The sequence below is a fragment of the Triturus cristatus genome, chromosome 10 (assembly GCF_964204655.1).
Source record: "Triturus cristatus chromosome 10, aTriCri1.1, whole genome shotgun sequence".
Taxonomy (NCBI): domain Eukaryota; kingdom Metazoa; phylum Chordata; class Amphibia; order Caudata; family Salamandridae; genus Triturus; species Triturus cristatus.
In genome coordinates, this window is record NC_140593.1 from 1,225,903,347 (window position 1) to 1,225,924,084 (window position 20,738).

Below are 20,738 nucleotides of genomic sequence, written 5' to 3' on the forward strand. Positions count from 1 at the left end.
ATGCTAAAGAACGCATTCTTCAGATCGATCACCGAGAACCATGATGCAGTGGCTGGAATCAGAGTCAGTAAAGCTGTAATGTCTGGCACCACAGGAAACTGCGGAACAACGACTTTATTTACCTCCCGTAAGTCGATAACTAGACGGTACACAGGAGGCTTGGAGGGATCCGTTCGTTTCAGAATAGGCAACACGGGACTATTGCACACATTACCCCGTGTCTCCTCAATAACATCTTTACCGATCAGATTGTAAATGATCGCTAACAGTGCCCTTTCACCATCAAGGGAAATACGATACTGAGGTATACGTGGCAAACGCGCACCAACTTTCAGTTGGATAACATAAGGTGGTATATCCAACAGGCCCACGTCATTGGGACCTGTCGCCCACAAGGAGTCCGGAAGAGATCTCAATGCCGATGGGAGCTTGTCGATCGATAAATACATAGGGGAAATCACGCTCTTACCCAACGTAAGCTCCACACCCGTAGGAGAACAGTACAAAGTCGCATGTAACCTTTTCAACAAATCTAAGCCCAAAAGATTCTCACCACAACCAGTAGTCAAAATCAAAGGAGCTTCTAGCTCATGAGACCCAATTGTAAGGGGCAAAGGGCTAGAAACTGGATTGCTAACGGGGGCGCCAGAAAATCCAACGGAAACATTCGTTAAGCCAGACAAAGGCGCGCCAGGGAGTTTCGAATGCATGATGGAACTTTTTGCTGCACCAGTGTCCAACAGAAAAGGCTCAACGACGCCCAAAGTGGCTACTGCAACATAAGGCCCTCTCTGATCAACCGGAACTGATACTTCTCCCTTCCTTTGTCTATGGCTTTCCTAGTAGATACCATCCGCATCAACATCACACTCAACATAGCAATCATCCACATGATACTGTGCAGACCGACCGGACGATGGTTCGCGCCGATCGAAACAATTGTGCGAGTCCGAAGACGTGGCAAAGCGCTCGGCCTGATTCTGGGTAACTCCGCGACCTCTACCACGGGAAGCCTGTTGAGGACCACTACGTCCTCCTCGAGCCGACACACCATTGGTCCTATCACGGAGAACCGGACAATCGAACTTCAGATGGCCCTCCCCACGACAATATGCGCATTGATTATATCCCAGCACAAAGCGAGGTGCGGGCGAAACATTTCGCGTCTGTGATCTGGAGAACTGTGGTTGTGATCTGTTTAGCTGCTGTGTATCACTGAAATTCGAACGCGGAGGATAGGCTTGCTGCAATAAGACCTTAGTTTTAAGATCCTTCGTTTTCTTATCTGCACGCTCACTTTCCTCCTTTTCTCTATTTTCGTAATATTGGGCCGTAGCCAATATTTGGGCAGTGGTAGAAACAGCCCACGAACTCTCAGAATTCTTCAACTTGTTGCTAAGGTCGGGCAACAAGTTCGATACAAACTTACCAACGAACAGCCGCTGACCACCCTCAGAACCCATGTCCTGACCACTATGATCAACAAACGCTTCCTCAAATCTCGTAAAGAAATCAGAAACGCTTTCATCCCTCTTTTGCTTGCACGCTGATAATTTGTCCCAATTGACGCGCATCGCCGGCATAAGTGTTTTCATGAGGGTAATTATCCTCTGAGGCAAAGCCACAATAATCTGTTCAGGTTTAGCCCCACCGACCTGCCGGGCATCTGCCGCTGTAAGGGCAGCCCAGTCACCGCCTAGCTCGGCTGCGTGATTCTCGTGACAAATTTTCGCCCAAATCGGCTGAGGCACCACATTGCCAAACAACATGTCAATATCGGCTAGGTTCATAACAGTAGCATCCACCAATTGGGACAGCTCCTTGTAATAACCCGCAGGATTCTTACGGGGATCAGGCAAGGATTGCTTCACTTGTAAAACTTCCGATCGTTTCCAAGGGAGGTGTATCCACACTCTCTGGAAATGGCCTGGGACAGGAGGGTTAGCAGCAGGATCACCTGGCATCCATACCGGGGGAACTTCCCGCATGGGATATTGACCAGGTTGTGCCATCCATTCCGCAGTCTCGTCCTTAAACAACGCACGAGGTTGCACCGTACATCGAAAGGATAACAAGCGTTCTAGGGCCTCTCGAACTTTGTCACCCACGATTACACCCGTGGCAAACCGAAGCTGTAGCTCGGAAACCTCAGGTGGTATACCATCAGCTATATCATCGTCCCACTCCTCTTTCAATGACTTACACAATTCTTCGAACACAAATCGTTGCGTGGGCACATTAAACTGAGAAAACGTTTCAAACACTACACGTGGGGTGTATTTAACAGGGTTACGAATCCATCTACGTGCCGTTTTCACCAACGATTCACGTTCTCTACCATCAGGAAGCTGACTGCGTCTTTGAGCGACATCTGAAAGAGTCGAGCCAAGTATCGGCCCGAAAAGCGGAGAATAAAGAGAAGCAACAGCAGTCAAGAGACGACTACGAACAGAAGGAGAAGAGGAAGAAGATGCAGGCGTAGCAACAATAGGGGTGGAAACAGTAGAAGTAGACGCAGCAGCAGGAACAACGGGAATGACAGGCTGAGGAGGGACTTGGAAAGGCGCAGTAGGGAGAGAAGCCGAAACAAGAGGATGTACGATCTGTGGCCCAAGGGGATTCGGAAGTACGGGAGGAACGGCGGGCTGACCAGCAGCCGCCAAAACAGCGGGTTGAGGAAGAGGTGGACGAACGGGACCCATAACATCGGGAGCATAGGGAGGTGGCGATTTCATCAGATAAGACAAGAGCGAATCCTCCATCGCTTCTTCTCCTGTCTTATCAATATTAGAAGGTAGCACCGGATAACATTTATCCACTGCCATATGGTGAAGCCGAGCACTAACTTCCTGCTCTTTCTCATCTTTGTCTAACTGATATTGTTCTGCATTTTTAGTGTAGCGGACCCAATATTCATTATATACGATAGGACCCACGCCATGACGACTATAGAGCTCGTAAATTGGAGTTCCAACCGGAGGTATCGGACATGAATCCTCCAGCCGGGAATCCATGCTGCAACATTTGAGAAACCCAAACAAAGTACTACGGCCAGGCATCGTGCACACTAACCGAGTATACAAACTTCAAGGGCTATCGAATTACGATGTCCTCGCAAAAAAATGCAAGACCCTCGGTTTTTGGCAATTGCAATCGTCAAATAAAACCCAACAACTAAGAACCACGAATGCTATGGAACCATGCAAACAACAAAGCAACACTGGGAGCGACCCACAAATACTTAACTGAGAGAACAATGGCGTCACCAGGAAGGCCCGTTGAGCGTCTCGCCGTACAAAGGACTACGCCAGGCGCCAAAACAGGTCGACAGTCAGGGCATCGGTCCGTCGCAGCCGTCAGGAGGCGGGGATCTTTGCGGGAAAAGACGTCGGGCCACTTATTTCGACAACTGGATCGATGAAGCGGGGTGCACCTTCCCTCGGCGATTTCACACGAAGTTCCTCACGATCGTCGGGCTTTGGACCGGTACCGTTTATGTCGCCCTACGTTGGGCGCCATCTGAAGGACTGGGTTATTCTTAAGACCCAGCGGTGCCAGGGAACAACACCTGAAACCTTCGTGGGTTACCTGTTCTGGCGTACCAAACACAGAGACACGGGACACTTCCAGCGACGTCAGAGATCAGCGTTTATTTACTGCAGGGATACAGAGGTCACAAGAAGTACACAACGTGTAGGTTCTCGGAGACTGCTTCAAATTCGTAGAAGTGGATCGCTCCTTTTATACAAGTTTTTGCCATAGCACAGTATGGCGAACAAAGGTTACAACTCAGTTCCCACAATAAACTTCAAAAGGGTCGCGTTCATGTTTCAGGAGGCCGGAACATAATTACAACAGTCTTGCCGGTTCCCAACTGTAAAAACATATTCCCTCCGCAATAAACACATTAAGAGGAAGGACGAAAAACAGATGCAAGGAAAGGACAAGAATACACAACAGGTTAGAAAAAAGTGTCAGGGGAAATAAAGGAAATTCGATAGAAGGGTCAAAGACCTCGTGTCTAATGTATGCGTGGCTGAAACAATAGACCGGAGCGGCAAGATGAGCCTTGAGCGGGGCCATCTGCCTTACTCGTGTCATTTCCCTCATCGTAAAAGTCACCTCAAAGAAACACGTGTCCTTCGTGCAAGCTTGAAAGTCCCAGGGTCACGAAGCGGACAAAAAGCCCGTTCGCTGGCTACCTGAGGGCAAGAAACAAAATGGATGCTGTATCTAAAATGGAACCCGAGGGTTCGGATGAACAAACCCAAAAATGAGACAAACCATACGTGGCTGCATAGCGAAACTACGTACACCCACTATACTCGTCATTTGCGGTTCGTAGATACCAAACTCATCCATATTCGTCACAACTCAAAAAGTGCCGTCCCGTCTCATACGGAACCTCAGAGCCAGTTGGGGGCTTTTAAGGCAGAGGTGATGTGGTTGTTTCTTTTGATCCCGTAATGAGTCTCTTGCAGCAGAGGTAAGAGAGGCTCTTCGAGGAACTGTTTTGGATGTGGGCACAGAGGGTTGCACTTCAGTAGTCTAACCTAGGAATTAATAGGTCTTGCACTGCAGATTTGAAGCCATTGGGAGGGAGGAAGGGTTTTAATTTTCTCAAGATGTTCATATGGAGGTTCGCTCCTTTGGTGGCGGCGCTGGTGTGCCTCTGCATGTTAAGGTTCTGTCAATAACTTTGGGCAGGCAGTTGTGGACTGTTTGTTTCAGCCATTCTTCAAGGATTGGTGACTGGTTTGGTGGAGCAATTAGTAGGAGTTCGGTTTTGATAGTGTTTAGTTTGAGGTGATTGTCTGCCAGCCGCCTTTGGGTTCGTTTGTAGAGTTAAATTGAGGGATCGGATGTCTTCAGGGGAGGAGACTTTCAGGTAAAGGTGGGTGTCATCAGCGTACATGTGACCGTGGATGAACTCAGAGCTTCGGTTAGAGGCTCATGAAGGAGTTAAAGGGAGTGGGTGAGTGAGAGGAACTCTGTGGGACCCCTAGTGTGACAGGAGTGGACTTAGATGGGGACTGATTAACCTTGCAGCTGTAAGTTCTTTTTTTGGGGGGTGGGGGGGAGAAATGAGGGGGGGGGAGAAATGAGGTGAACCAGTTTAAGACAGATCCTGATAAGCTCATTCTAGGCTTCAGTAAGTTGTCGTGCCTAACTGTATTGAATGCAGAAAATGGGTCAAGGGGAATTAGGAGCCAAGATTAGTTTTGATCCAACATTTTTAGGTCATCATCCACTTTGTGTCTAAGAAACAATTTGATGCTGTACCCCGGGCGTAAGCCGGATTGGAATTGGTCCTAAAGGCAGATTTGTTTAATGTTCAATGTGGTTATTTACGCTAATAGGGACTTTAAGGAAGGGTGCAGGAGTTTTCTAGGCTTCAGTGAATTTTAACTACACTGGAGTATTCTGAGCAGCTTCTGTGATTTTTCAATACTCTTGTGATTCAAAATTACGCAAAATTAAGTGAACTGACGTAATTTTCAGTTTTGTCAGGCAAAAATGGCTACTAAAGAGAAGCATGAGCAGCTCCTCCTGGTTCTTTTATGTTGCGTTGAGCTCTATTTTCTTAGGACAAAATGCATCCTCTGGTTTCAATCGGGATGGAAGGTATATTTGGTATTTTTTGAAAATGGCTCCAAATACAAGACTTCACTCCTCGCGCACTTCCACAGAATCCCAAGTAAACTTGCGTAATCACACTGCCCACCCTAGTGGTTTTCTTTCTGTACTGCTGAATTGGGTTCAGCCCTGTCGGAAGCCTTACACCCAAGGTGGCAGTAAGTGATTGTGGCTAAGATTCTTGTTGCTTTGTTCCTTGAAGTCTCTTGCTGATTAATGTCAGTTGACTACTGCTGAATATCAGTGCAACAAAAAGTGTGATCTTTGTTGGAAGCAAGACAATTTGTGCCCCCTGGAAAGTAGAGACTGATTGCATCTCACAGCCCCTGAAGTTAAGCCTGGGGTGGCTGAGTGAGAACCAATCCATAAATTACCACCTATGATCGCTCTCTTATGCCCCGTAAAAGATCAAAGATACTGTCCAGTCCTACAGAAGAGGCAAACCTGCAGATTGTCAGAGCTAACCTAGTGCCAGTTTTCCTGACGGATTCCCGACAGCCTGCAGTGTAACACCTCTAGACTGCTATTTAGCATCTCAAAGTGCGCCCGCAGACCCCAATCAGAATTGCTAGTTAATTGCGCAGTATCTGCTAATCGGAAATTTCTACGATTTTAGTGTGAGTTGATGATCCATTGTGTGCCAGCCATCGCCTCGCAACATGCTGGAACACATAATTGAAGAGAATGACATACTTTCAAACTTCCAAACTGGATTCCGTCAGGGAAGGGGCACTGGATTTGCCCTCCTTGCCATCTGGGATGACCTGAAGAATACAGTAGACCACAACGGGGTCGCTGCGCTACTCCTCTTGGACCTCTCGGCTGCCTTTGACACGGTTGACCATGACACTCTGAAGCAAAGACTCCATGAAACCGGCATAGAGGGAACTGCTCAAGACTGGATCGCGTCCTACCTTCGAAACAGAACTAATGTCATCCATACACCACCTTTCTTGTCCAAACCATACTTCACAAAAGCAGGGGTCCCTCAAGGCTCTATCATCTCTCCGATGCTTTTCAACATCTACATGAAGTCATTACTGGAACTGATGAATCAATTTTACCTCACGTGCTATAACTATGCACATGACACGCAAATACTCTTTCGACTGGAATGCCACAAAGACATTGGAAAATCCCTAATTTTCAGTTCTCAGAGCCGTGGATCAGTAGATTACTTGGAGACCTCTCAAATTGAATGCTTCCAAAACTGAAATACTCATGTGTGGCGATTGGAAACATTCTGACCCGCTTGCCATCTGGCCTGATGAACTGGGATCACCGCCTAAAGTATCGAAGGAAGTAAGAAACCTCGGAATGACCATGGACTCCAAGCTGTCGATGAATGCCCAAGTGGACAAACTAGCAAGATCAAGCTTTGTCACTATAAAAACTCTGCAACAAGTTTTCCCTCATTTAGGATTTCCACACAAAGTCCAAGCTACCATCTCCCTTATTCTGTCCGAACATAATTACGCCAATAGCCTCTACCACGGATCACCTTTAACGACCATGAAAAGACTACAACGGATTTAGAACTCGGCTGCCAGACTACTCTTGCATATCAAACCGCGAGACCACATCTCCCCTGCCTTGAAAGCCCTGCATTGGTTACCGGTTGCCAGAAGATCTACGTTCAAGCTGCTTTGTATCACCCACAAAGCAATACATGGAATGGGACCACTCTTCATCAGGAATAAAATCACCAAACACATTCAACAAAGGAACCTACGCTCTAAAGGGGCATCTCGCCTCAAAATCCCAAGATACAAGAAAAAACACATGGGTGGCGCCTGCTTCTCTGGTCAAGCAGCCAAACTATGGAACTCTTTAACCCCCAACATAAGATCCACCTTATCTTCAGAAAACTACTCAAGAATTGGCTCTTCCCCATACGCAAACAGAAATTTACAGCATATCCCTTTTGTATCTAAGCATTTATTTTCACTATAGAAGTGTACCTATCTTTGTTGCTCTGTATAAACCTGGAGGATAACTGTTTAAAAAAACAAAATATATATATATAGATGTGTATGTGTATATATATATGTATGTATGTGTATATATGTGTATATGTGTATGTGTATGTATGTATGTATGTATATATATAATATACCGAAATGCATTTGCCGTAATTAAAGTGTTTCCCCGGTTCTTCCCTGTGTGGCCTCTGCTATGTCCGTGAGGAGGGAGTTTATGGTGATGTTTCACGCGTCAGCCAGAGACGCGGTACAGAGGCCCCCACATTGCAAGCTGGCCCCAACTTCACTGGCTGCTGACTTGGCAGCATTGCGGCAATTTTCAAGTTATTGAAAGGTTGGGGGCCCACTTCAACGCTTCGGAAGGAGAATGGTGGTTGTGAAGTGATTCCACTGCACACTGGGCGGGATGCATGGCCATACCTGCCCCCGCCGGATGGATTCCGAGGCACGGAGGTTGATGTGGTTCGGGGACCCAGGGAAGCGCTTGACAGACATCACAGCAGGACATTGGTTTCAGCAGTACCATTGATTGTCCAGCACGCAGTACTATCATTTTGGCGTTATAATACCCCCCTGCATCACCTACCTGAAAGCCAACAGCATTCTGGGACCAGTAGTTCACTCAAAGCCTGTGAGCTACTATCCGTGAGTAGACACACCTGTTTGGGGGTGGAGCTGACGTTATCCAATAACAACGGAGCGGGACTCATAACAACTGGGACTGTGAAACCTCCTGAACACTGCTCTGGCACTGAGGAAGGCAGACCGGCCGAAATGCTTTTGCCGTAATTAAAGTGTTTCCCCGGTTCTCCCCTGTGTGGCCTCTGCTCTGTCCGTGAGGATGGAGTTTATGGTGAGATATTTATTTATTTATTTATATATATATAAATCATCTTTTTAGTCTACATGTACTTGCTTCCATTGTGCATCTATGTACCTCCATGTACTTGGATCTGTGTGTCTGTTACTTTTCTCCTGAAAAAGCATATCCAATGCACTACCCTATTTCTCATCCTGTACCTCTAACAATATCTTTAATCTACATATACTTACCACCTTTATGCATCTATGTACTTTCAATGTACTTATGGATCTATATATTTATCACTTTCTTCTAATTTGGCATTTCCAATGCACTACCCTATTTCTCAGCCTATACTTCTAACAATATATCTTCTAGCTCAACTTTCTGACTCCTCAAACTTCTTTCTACTACTCTTTCCACTACTATGATCCCCAAAATCACCCTTTCTAGACTCTCTCCTACTCTACCCCTCCTTGCATCATCTGTCACCTATTTCACTATACCGATCCCAAAAACAAACCTTTCTAAACTCTTCCCCTCCAAAAACCCGTTTTACTCATCCAAAAGCCCCCTCCTACTGCTATGACTTAAAAAAAACAAACCCTTCAATCTGCTATCCCTCTACTATCCCTTTCAATCAAAATAAGACTAACGTGTTCACTTCTCAAATTCCATATTCCACTATACTAATTCACCACTAATCCTTTGTGGGTTCCAGAGTAGCGTGCTACTCGCCAATAAAGCGTTTCAACGCCCCATCAGATTTGCAATCTCTATATAAATGCAAACCTTTTTCTCTTTTCTACCCCTCCAAATAACTGACCAACATTTCCACCACTCAAATTAATTTCATGTTTCACCATACTAATTCAACACTAATCCTTATATTAAGTAAGTAAGTACATTTATTATGCATAATTAATTAAAATCATTGCATATGTTGATCATACAAAGAAAGGACAGTTACATATTAATTCAGATTATGTACAATGTAAAAAACAATGTTCTAAAAACCAGAGGACAAAAAAATCCTTATGGGTTCCAAAGTAGCGTACTACTCGCCAAAAAAGTGCTTCAAAACCCCAAGCTCTATATAAATACACACCTCTTTCCCTCTTCTATCCCGCTGCCTACCCTTCTCTATCCAAATAACTGAATAACATATCCACCACTCAAATGACTTCATATTTCACTATACTAATTTTCAACACTAATCCTTAATAGGCTCCGGGGTAGAGTGCTACTCGCCAGAAAAGCGCTTCAACACCCATCAGGGGTAACAGGTGCTATATGAATGCAAACCTTTCTTCCCCTTCTATCCCTCCGCTATCCTTCTCACTCCAAATAACTGACTAATATCCACCACTCAAATTACTTTCATATTTCACCAAACTAATTCACCACTAATCCTTTATGGGTTTCCGGAGTAGCGCGCTTCAACACCCAATCAGGGGTAACAAGCGCTATATAAATACAAACCTTTTTTCCTCTTCTATCCTTCTGAATCAAAATAACGGACTAACCTACCCACCACTTAAAATTTACTTGCATGTTTCACTATACTAATTCAACACTAATCCTCTATGGGTCCCGGAGAAGCATGCTACTCGCCGAAAAGGCACTTCAGCGCCTCGTCAGGGGTCGTATCGCTATACAAATTGCAATACATACAATTGCAGTGTGCTGCCACAACATGTAGCGGAATGCACCTTTCTGCACTCCAAGCCTGATTTTTGGCTGACGTGAAAGTGTCCCCTTATATAGTGGCTTCTATGATGATCTTTGCCTTTTGAAGTATGTTCGCGTTTGCCCTTCAAGACCCAATGTGCAAATCTCACTTTGCTTTCACAGCTGAATCTGCTCTCTCCCATGCTGGGTTTAACAGCCAGACATTTGCAGTGACTTTTATAGCATGAAACTTGTTCTGTGCTTCAAAAGCATTCATCGCTCTGTAAGAAAGGGCGTGAATAGCCAAACTCCCTCTCTCCGTTTAACTTTTGTGATGGAATTTTTCTTATGTGAGCATATACTTGCCTTCATGCACCTCTCTGTCCAGCTATGTTGGTGTTTACCTTTCTTGATGATGAAAACATGCCTGATGCTTGAGGGGCCCTGAAAACAGTTTGTTGGGAGACCGTTCTGAATCTTGCGCTACCTTTGCTCTGCCGCTCAATTCAGTACCAATCCGTGCGGTTGGCATACATGCGCCAGTCAGCCTCTCTAGGAAAATGATTAAAATTCTGGTTCTGTTCTATCCCTCAGATGCTTTACGAGAGATCAAGAAGTACGATGTCAGTGAGAATGTGGACCTGAAGAACAACCCTGTGGCAGTCGAGCATATTCACATGAAGCTTTTCCGGGCCCAGCGGAATCTCTACATTGCCGGCTTCTCCCTACTGCTCTCCTTGTGAGTAGTTTTTCTGAAGAGTTAAAGCAATTCATATTGTTTCATGGTAAAATTTCCCTTTTGGCTTCATAACCTCTGTGGCAAAATTAATAGGTCTTCCCTAAAAAAGTTTTTGGCATTGTCAATGTTTTTTTACCCATGCAGTACAGCAGCCCTGCTGCCATGCAGCATGGCTGAAAAAAGAAAAAATGAACTCCGATGTGGCCAGCGCTAGCGATGTCAGTGTTTTTATGCTGGCTGGAAGGGTAGGGGGCAACAGAAGGAAGGGGGTTGTGTAGGGGACAAGAGGCGTGTGGGTGGGCACTAGGACTTGACCAGCCGTGGCCCCATCATATTGCAGGAGGGATGCAGTTTGGGGGGCGGAGGGGTAGGCAAAAAACACCAGTGGGAGGGGGAAAGGAAGCAACCTGGATGGACGTGGAGCGTGCGGCACCATGGAGGGGGTAGGAAGTAACATGCAAAGGGGAGTACACGGGGGAGACAGCTGAAAAACATAGGTTCTCGTTGACCGCTTAAACACAAGGAAAATAGTAGCACCTGAAAAATGAGCAGCGGGAGGATGCAAGTAACCAATCCATACTCCAGGGGAGGGACAAACACGAATTGGAATAAAATCTATTGAAGCCGACCAATAAGAAGCAAGTAGATGAGTGACAATGGAGCCAACCACTGGTAAGCAATGGGCTGCCTCTAAGCTCACTGTAAGAAAATGTCAGTGTGAGCACAAAACTAATAAATAACCTGTGGATTCATTCTCTTAGTTATTCCACTCTGCCCTCAATTATTTTGAGTTATTATGCTAGATGGGATGAAAACGTTGGAAACATTACCATAGGCAAACCTGAGGTGAAATGAGACACTGATGTGGAATCTTCAATATATTCAAAGCTTGTGAGTACAGTGCTGGAGCGATTTGCAGTCAGTGAGCTGCCATTCAATGTGACAATTTGGACGTTTTCTGCTTTAAGTTCTTTGCATGGCAGTTCATGCAAGCTCTTTATGAGGGTAGGGTTTATGATTGATATAGGGATGGGTCACACATTTGATGAAGGCTACGGGAAACTGATGGACAAGGGTACTTGTCCAAAATCGAAGTGAAGTTTAATGTTGGTCTGAGGCTCCAAGATTGTCTTGGTTTACAAATATTGCGTAGATCGGAGTACTGTGTGTTGGGTTTTCCCAAATAAATCCATAGATTTTCTTTATTGCTAAAGATACCTGGGCATTCTTGCTCACTTGCTCCTGGTGTTACTCAAAAACCTATCAATCCTCTAGCAAGTGAGTGATGCCTTTCTAAAGTCTACAACAGATGTTGAAAAATACCAACAAAAGTATTGATATCATTCTCATGTTGATAGTTACAAATTGAGGATGTGATTGAGCCAAAGAGTTCGCTTTGGTGCGAAACTGAGAATCCTAGAAAATTGATGTCGACCAACACGCATCACTGTTTGCCCCCCACCCTCTCTAATTAAAAACTTTAGAAAATCATTTGGATTCAAACGTCTGCCTCTTTAATGATACATTTAGGATCTGGCTGAAGGCGAGGGACCTGCTTCTCCTCGTGCGAGTGTATAGGAATAATTAATATTTGTGTGTCTTGTGTAGGGACAGGCACCTGACGCATGGCTTGGAAAAGGAAAGCCATGATGCCCTACTTGTCACTTCCAGCCCATATTGTGACCCGTGTAACTAAAGCCATGACGCCCTACTTGTTACTTCTAGCCCATGTTGTGACCGGTGTAATTAAAGCCATGACACCCTACTTGTTACTTCTAGCCCATGTTGTGACCGGTGTACCTAAAGCCATGAAGCCCACCTTGTCACTTCCAGCCCATATTGATATACCTAAAGCCATGACGCCCTACTTGTTACTTCTAGCCCATGTTGTGACCGGTGTACCTAAAGCCATGAAGCCCACCTTGTCACTTCCAACCCATATTGATATACCTAAAGCCATGACGCCCTACTTGTTACTTCTAGCCCATGTTGTGACCGGTGTAACTGAAGCCATGACGCCCTACTTGTTACTTAATCTAGCCCATATTAGTATAACTAAATCCATGATGCCCTACTTGTTACTTCTATCCCATGTTGTGACCGGTGTAACTAAAGCCTTGACCACGTTAGGTAGGTCGGTCGCTCCCCCACCACACAGCTCTGCCTGGGTGTCCTGACCCTGCCCCAGCCCCAGCTGCCGCTGCTGTAGAAGTTGAGGCCCTCCTCCACCCGCAAGCTACCACCTGCGCCTCATCCCTGGTGGCCAGTGGTAGGCCTTAGGTTTGTATCACTGTCGCTGTCTCTGTCTTTCCCTGTACTGCCCATACTGTCTTCTGGTGTCTGTGACCGCTGTTGCCTGTCTCCCCCCTGCGCCTGCATTCTTTCTGTGCCCGTTTTGCTTGCCTTCTGTTCCCCTCGTTGCCCCTTCATTCTGTGCCCTCTTTGCCTTCTGTTCCCCCTCGCTGCCCACTGATTTGTGCCCGGTTGCCTTTGGTGCCCTCGCCGGTCCCAACGCTGCGTCCCCTGTGGCCCCGCCCCCTCACTGCCCATTCGATGCCCCTGCCTCCCGCCTGCTCCTTCCTCCCACCTCCCCATATATGGCGGCTGCTGTGAGGCCGCGCGCGCTGCTCCTAAGGCAGGCCTGTCTGTGCCCGGACCGCGCCCAGCACCAGAACCCCTGGTCCCCGCACCCGCCGCTACGACAGCCGCCACTACGATGCCAGCACACTCCACGCTCTCAACCCCCGACGGACCCCTCTCAACCCCGACGGACCCACACCTGCTTCAAGGCTGCCCCGAAACGCACACACTGTCCCTTCACCTGCTGGAACTGCAGCTACACCAGCCTCCGAGCCGCCGAACAACCCGCCAAGAAAGACCTCAACCACCTCCGATGCATCCTACTGAACACTGAATCCGCACGCAAACACGCCGTCGAGCTCTGGGACCTGCTCGAAACATCGTCCCCGGACGTTGCCTTCCTGACAGAGACTTGGATGAACGACTCCTCCGCACCCGACATCGCCATAGAGTCGGAGGAGGAATCGCCATCGTCTACAAGAACAGCATCATGGTCTCGACCAGCACCAACGACACACTCCGCACCGCCGAACACATGTATTTGCAGATCCACACAGACCCCCAACTCCACCCTCAGAGGCACCCTTGTCTACAGACCCCCCGGACCCCGACCCCAGTTCAGCGACTCCATCGCCGACTTCATCAGCAAGCACGCCCTGACCTCCACCGACTACATCCTCCTCGGAGACCTGAACTTTCACCTTGAGAACAACAATGACAGCAACTAGACAACCCTGATCGATAACCTCGCCAACCTCGGACTGAGGCAACTCATCACTACGCCCACCAACTCCGCCGGCCACACGCTCGACCCAGTCTTCTCCTCAAGCCCCCACTCCTCCTTCAGCCACACCACCGAACTCCTCTGGACTGACCACCGCTGCATCCACTTAACCTTCCAGAAACCCACCACACACCACCTCACCAACAGATCCCTCGCCGCTGCTGGAGCAAAATCACCGAAGACAAACTACACGCAAACCTCGCTCTCAGCCCACCCACTGAACCCTCCAACACCGACGCTGCCCACAGCCTCAGACACTGGGTTGACGACTGCGCCAACACCCTCGCCCCACTGAAGAAAACCCCCACAGAGACCCCAGAAAGAGGGACTGCTGGTTCACCCCAGATCTCCTAGCCTCCAAGCGAGCCTGACGGAAACTAGAGAAGAAATGGCACAGCGAACAGACTCCGGACAGCCACGCAGCCCACAAGCACGCCACCCGCAACCACCATCACCTCATCAGGACTGCCAAGAGGACCTCCTTCAAAGTCTGCCTCGACAACAACGCACACAACAGCAAGGAGCCTTCCTCTCCGGCAGAACCCAGAGCGTCCGCCTCCCCCCATTCCGATCCGAAGCCTCCGAGATCATCTGCGGCGGACCTCAGGGATCTTCCCTCAGCCCGACACTGTTCAACATTTACATGGCCTCGCTTGCACACGTCGTCTGACAGTACGACCCAACATAATCTCCTAGGCCGACAACACTCAACTGATCCTCTCCCTCACCAAGGACCCCATCACCACCAAAGGCAACCTCCACGAAGGAATGAAGGCCGTCGCCGACTGGATGAAGACCAGCCGTCTGAAGCTGAACTCGGACAAGACTGAGGTCCTCATCCTCGGCTCCAACCCTTCAGCCTGGGACGACTCCTGGTGGCCGACGGCACTGGGAACAGCCCCAACATCCACAGACCACGCACGCAACCTGGGATTCATCCTCGACTCAACGCTTTACATGACCAAGCAAGTCAACGCCGTCTCCTCCTCCTCCTGCTTCAACACCCTCCGCATGCTCCGCAAGATCTACAGGTGGATCCCGACAGATACAAGAAGAACAGTCACACAGGCCCTTGTCAGCAGACTCGACTACGGAAACGCCCTCTACGCGGGAACCCCGACCAAGCTCTTCAAACGACTGCAACGCATCCAAAACGCCTCGGCACGACTGATTCTTGACGTAGCATGCCACAGCCACATCACCCCCCCCCCCCACCTGAGAAACCTGCACTGGCTGCCCATCAACAAGAGGACATCCTTCAAGCTCCTCATCCATGCACACAAGGCACTCCACAAGACCGGCCCAGCCTACCTCAACAGACTACTTTCCTCCTACATCCCCAACCGCCAGCTCCGCTCCACCGACCTCGCACTTGCCACCGTCCTGCGCATCCGAAGAACAACCACCGGCGGGAGATCCTTCTCCCACCTAGCCGCCAAGACCTGGAACACCCTCCCACTGAGCGTACGACAGACCCAAGACCTGCTGACCTTCAGGAGGCTACTCAAGACGTGGCTGTTCGATCAGTAGCGCCCCCTCCCAGCGCCTTGAGACACTCCTGGGTATGCAGTGCACTCTACAAATGTTTGATTGATCACGCCCTACTTGTTACTTCTAGCCCATATTGGTAGAACTAAAGCCATGACGCCCTACTTGTTACTTTTAGCCCATGTTGGTGTAACTAAGGCCATGACACCCTACTTGTTACTTCCAGCCCATGTTGTGACTGGTGTAACTGAAGCCGTGACGCCCTAATTGTTACTTGGAGCCCATGTTGTGACCGGTGTAACTGAAGCCATGACGCCCTACTTGTTACTTTTGATCCCATATTGTGACCGGTGTAACTAAAACCTTCATGAAGCCAAACATTGTACGAGTGTAGATCCTGTTCGATCAGTAGCGCCCCCTCCCAGCACCTTGAGACCCTCATGGGTATGCAGTGCGCTCTACAAATGTTTGATTGATCACGCCCTACTTGTTACTTCTAGCCCATATTGGTAGAACTAAAGCCATGACGCCCTACTTGTTATTTTTAGCCCATGTTGGCATAACTAAAGCCATAACGCCCTACTTTTTACTTCTAGGCCATGTTGGTGTAACTAAAGCCATGACGCCCTACTTGTTACTTGGAGCCCATGTTGTGACTGTTGTAACTGAAGCCGTGACGTCCTAATTGTTACTTAGAGCCCATGTTGTGACCGGTGTAACTGAAGCCATGACGCCCTAATTGTTACTTGGAGCCCATGTTGTGACCTGTGTAACTAAAGCCATGACGCCCAACTTGTTAGTTCCAGCCCATGTTGTGATGGGTGTAACTAAAGCCATGATGCCCTACTTGTTACTTGGAGCCCATATTGTGACCAGTGTAACTAAAACCTTCATGAAGCCAAACATTGTACGAGTGTAGATCCTTCCTGAAGCCATATTTATTGTAGAAAGTGATAACCCTCATTTCACATGACCCCAGAGTGTGACTACAGAATATACCATCTCATCCTAGACCGTGAAGCTCTAGTTCCCTAGAGTCTGGGAACCTTGTCCCAGGATTGTCTAGGTAGGACTCGCGTTGACCTCTATCCTTGTCACACTCTGACTTAGTGTGAGATATAGAGACCGAGTACCCCATTGGCCCTGATGAATACCCCTGACCAGTATTGGAAGATCGAGGGCAGAAACAAGTTGGCTTATAATGGATGGTTGGGTCATTGTACGCATTTGCCATCCTCCTGTTGGTTTTTTGTTCTACTGAAGGTACTCGCAAATGAAGTTCTTATCCTGGATTTACCTGAAGCTATTTTTAGCGTGTCTGGATCCCCTCTTGTCCAGTTAGTTTTTATCTCCGAGCTCCCTCTTATGGAGGGTGAGTTCGCCCTGGTCGGACCTTCTTACCAGGCTGGGATGGGGTCACTGATGATGAAGCGTGCCGCAAGTGAGGCCTCTTCAGCCAATCTAATTGGCACTTTGTGGATATGGATAATTATTCTTTTGGGACCCATTTGGGAATTTTTGGGGATCTAACTTTGGCATGGACCAAAATTGGCCTTATTGTGCAGGCTATCGCCCTTAATTGTGGTTACTTTATTGATTGGGGGGTTGCGGTGACGCCCCTCCATCTCCCTCTTGTGTTGGGTGCTTTGGGAAACAGAACCAGCGTGGACTTTGCAGTCAAAGGCCTAGAAGCGTCCTGATGCTCACACTCAGGTGCCTTATGAGGCGCTGCCTACCCCCAAGGAACTCTAGAAATAAACCCTGGGAGTGGAGGAAGAGGTAGGACGGCTGCCCTGCTCCAGATGAGCCTGATGCTCCAGGGCTGAGCCTTCTGGGCAGGAAGGCTGAGCCTTCTGGGCAGGAAGCGGTCTATCTGTCCCTTCGGAAGTTAATCAGCCAGGGGCTGAGATCCGACTCAGACCCACTCAGGGTGAGCTGGCCACAGGCATCTGCGTGCTCTCACGAGGAGCCCCTAGTGAGCATAGCCTCCGTGTACCCTGAATACCTCACTGTGCAGAGCGAACCGCAAGAGACGCCCTCTTGATTGGCAGCATGCAGAGCAAGCTTGAGGCGAGCAGAGGAGGCGTCCCAAGAGCAGGAGTGGAGCTTCTAAGGACCAAAGGGGTGCACCCCCTCCCCCATTATGTGGGCATTTAAATCTAATCGTCCTCAAGTTTGAAAGAGTTGGTCCCTGCGGAGTCGCGCCTGCTCCCGGAATGGAAGGGGGCGAGAGGCAGCCAAAGCTGCCCCCTCCCCTGTGTGCTGCCCCCTCCCCTGTGTGCTGCCCCCTCCCCTGTGTGCTGCCCCCTCCCCTGTGTGCTGCCCCCTCCCCTGTGTGCTGCCCCCTGCCCTGTGTGCTGCCCCCTGCCCTGTGTGCTGCCCCCTGCCCTGTGTGCTGCCCCCTGCCCTGTGTGCTGCCCCCTGCCCTGTGTGCTGCCCCCTGCCCTGTGTGCTGCCTCCTCCCCTGTGCGCTGCCCGAGGAGGGGCCGGGCCTGAAACTAGCAGTGCTGTTTATTCAAGTGAAGAAAAACAAGCATTGGCTTAGCCAATAGGTCTTGCCTTTGGGACCTTATAAGTGTTTAGCCATGCAACAGTTGCATAACTAAATACATATAAGGTCCCAAAAGCGAGACCTATTGACTTTGCAAAGCGGCCGCGAAAGTGAAAGTAATCGCGGTAAAGCGCGGCGCGCGCACACTTGCACTGTAGCTCTAGGCTGACCTGGTAGCACTTTTTGGAGCCCTCTCAATAAGTCTCACCAGACCAGCGCATGCGCGGGGTCAGGCGAGACCTAAAAAGGAATGAAGGGAACAAATCGAAACAAGCAATTGCAATGCAATAGGTCTTGCATTTATAAGAGTTTGAGCTATTGGCATTGTAAAATTACAATGCCTTTTATTTATGTTTTGGTTTGGTTTACAATGTCAGTAGCATAAACTCGCATAAAAGCAGCGTGCAGCAGTGTGCGGCGTGCAGCAGTGTGCGGCGTGCAGCAGTGTGCTGCATGCAGCAGTGTCGTGCAGCACTGAGTAATGCAGTGTGGCGTGCAGCAGTGTGTGGCGTGCAGCAGTGTGTGGCGTACAGCAGTGTGTGGCGTGCAGCAGTGTGTAATGAAGCAGTGTGCGCAGCTGTGTGCGGCGTGCAGGAGTGTGCGGCGTGCAGCAGTGTGTGGCGTGCAGCAGTGTGTAGCGTGGTTTGTACACAACAAGAAAAGCGGACATCAAAGGAAGGGTGGGAGGGAACGAGCATATGGGGTGTGAGTTATAACGAAAGTTAATTGTTTGAAGAGGGGATGCAGGAAGCGAGCGCGCGCTGGCGAAATCAGTCTGCTGCTTTCAAGTCCGATGCCAGATGCCAGCTTCGCGCTTGAATGCCTCACATGCACTGGCCATAAACCGCATGCCTAAGGTCTTGTGCCCCTTACTAAATCTCTCTGAATGCGTGAGGCGGCGCACGCGCAGGAAGTAGCTGGTGGCAAATGGAATGCGCGTGGTTGTGCGCGTAACCGCCACACGATCCGCCTGGGAAGTTTTTGGGAGCATTTTCTGAAGCCCCTACATAAGTCTCGCCTTGCGATCGCTTACGCGATAGCCAGGCGAGACCTAAAAATGTCAAGGGAAAGAAGTCTGTCTCCCTTTCTTTCAGTTTATTCTTATTTGTATTACTCTCATTTTTCTCCCTCACTCTTATGCTTGCGTTTTTTTTCTTTTTTTTTTTTAGCTTTCTTCTATCTTTCTCTTTCCTATTTTTATTGATCTTGTTTGTTCCTTCTTTCCTTTCTTTTCCTTCTTGTCTTCTTTGGCCTTTCTTCCCCAGTCTCCGCTTTGTTTTGTCTCTCCTTTTCTTCTTCCCTTATTTTATCTATTTATTGTTCCCTTTATTCCCATTTCCTTTTGTTAAAGTTTTCATTATTTTCTTTTTTCTCTTGTTTCCTTTCTTGATTCTTTCTTCACCTTACGTAGATGTATTCTCCTTCCTTTTCCCCCTCTCCTTCACCCCCTCTGTTCTTCCTACCCTCTGGTCCTTCATCCTTTCTTCTCATTCCTCCTTCTTTCCTTGCTCCCCTTTTCTTTCTTGCTTTATTTTTCTTTCTCTCCTTTCTTTTCTCCTTCAAAGGTAATTTCGTTCCTAGAGCAATCTCTTCATTGATTCATCAGTGTTTCAGGTTTGTCTCAAAGGTATTCTTACCAGTACTGGGGAGACTGCGCTGATATATTTCCTTGTAGCGCCATGTGAAGCCTGCCTCTGCGTGTTCTTCATCTTGAGCATTAAGACTGGGCCAGTTTCCGGACATCAGCTGATGGACTGTAAGGCTATTGGGCAGATTCTGAAGGTCTTTGGGGCCTGGCTCTCCTAGTGAGTGGTGTCGTCGCATGAGCAGGAGGCCGTAAACCCAGGCGAGACACCCGAACCGCACAGGTTCGATATAAACCGGAGTACAGAGGCCGAACTGGTCACTGAGAGCCACCCTGAGGAATCTTTCCCAGTACAGCTCTGCCTTCAGTGCTGTGCACTGAGTGAAGCAAGCCTGAGTGCGGGAGGGTCCGTGTTCCCGCGGCTGCCCTTCTGTGTTACCAAAGCCATGTATTTGAGGCAGGAGCTCACAGTAGGTGTCATAGCCCTGCGCTAGCTCTCGCTGCTCAGAGGGCAGGGGACCCCTGGTCTGTAATCCGCAGCCCACCCCCACTGATATCGAATTGTTAACGCTGCATGGATGGATGTCCGCTGACTCGGTGGTCGCTTTGTGGTGGTCTCCTCGGGAGAGGGGGGCGTCGGACCAAAGCAGGGCACAGGCGGCGAAAGGTTCTCTTAATGACCCAGGGAGAGGGCCGGTTTGGAGAAAGACAGTTGGGTGAGACAAACATCCCACACACACAGCAAGGCTGAGAGGGGATAGGGAAGGTGGGCATCATTTTAGATGAATTGCACACACGTCTCCAGCAAGCGCACGAACCACGTGACTTACCAACATCCTGGACACTGGGTAACTGCAGGAGGTGACTTCACCATCTGTACCAAGTACAGTTTCCCCTCAAGGGGTGTGACGCGCCTTAC

General features: G+C 48.7%; 1 protein-coding gene across 2 annotated transcripts in view; it reads left to right on the forward strand.

The window, feature by feature from the left end:
* The window catches only part of BCAP31 (B cell receptor associated protein 31), a 167,495-nt gene that overhangs the window by 80,411 nt on the left and 66,346 nt on the right, over positions 1 to 20,738 (forward strand). For both annotated transcript variants that reach the window (XM_085629795.1, XM_085629796.1), the window contains exon 4: positions 10,687 to 10,831. In XM_085629795.1, the coding sequence (XP_085485921.1) occupies positions 10,687 to 10,831 (145 nt within the window). The remainder of the gene's footprint in view (positions 1 to 10,686; positions 10,832 to 20,738) is intronic.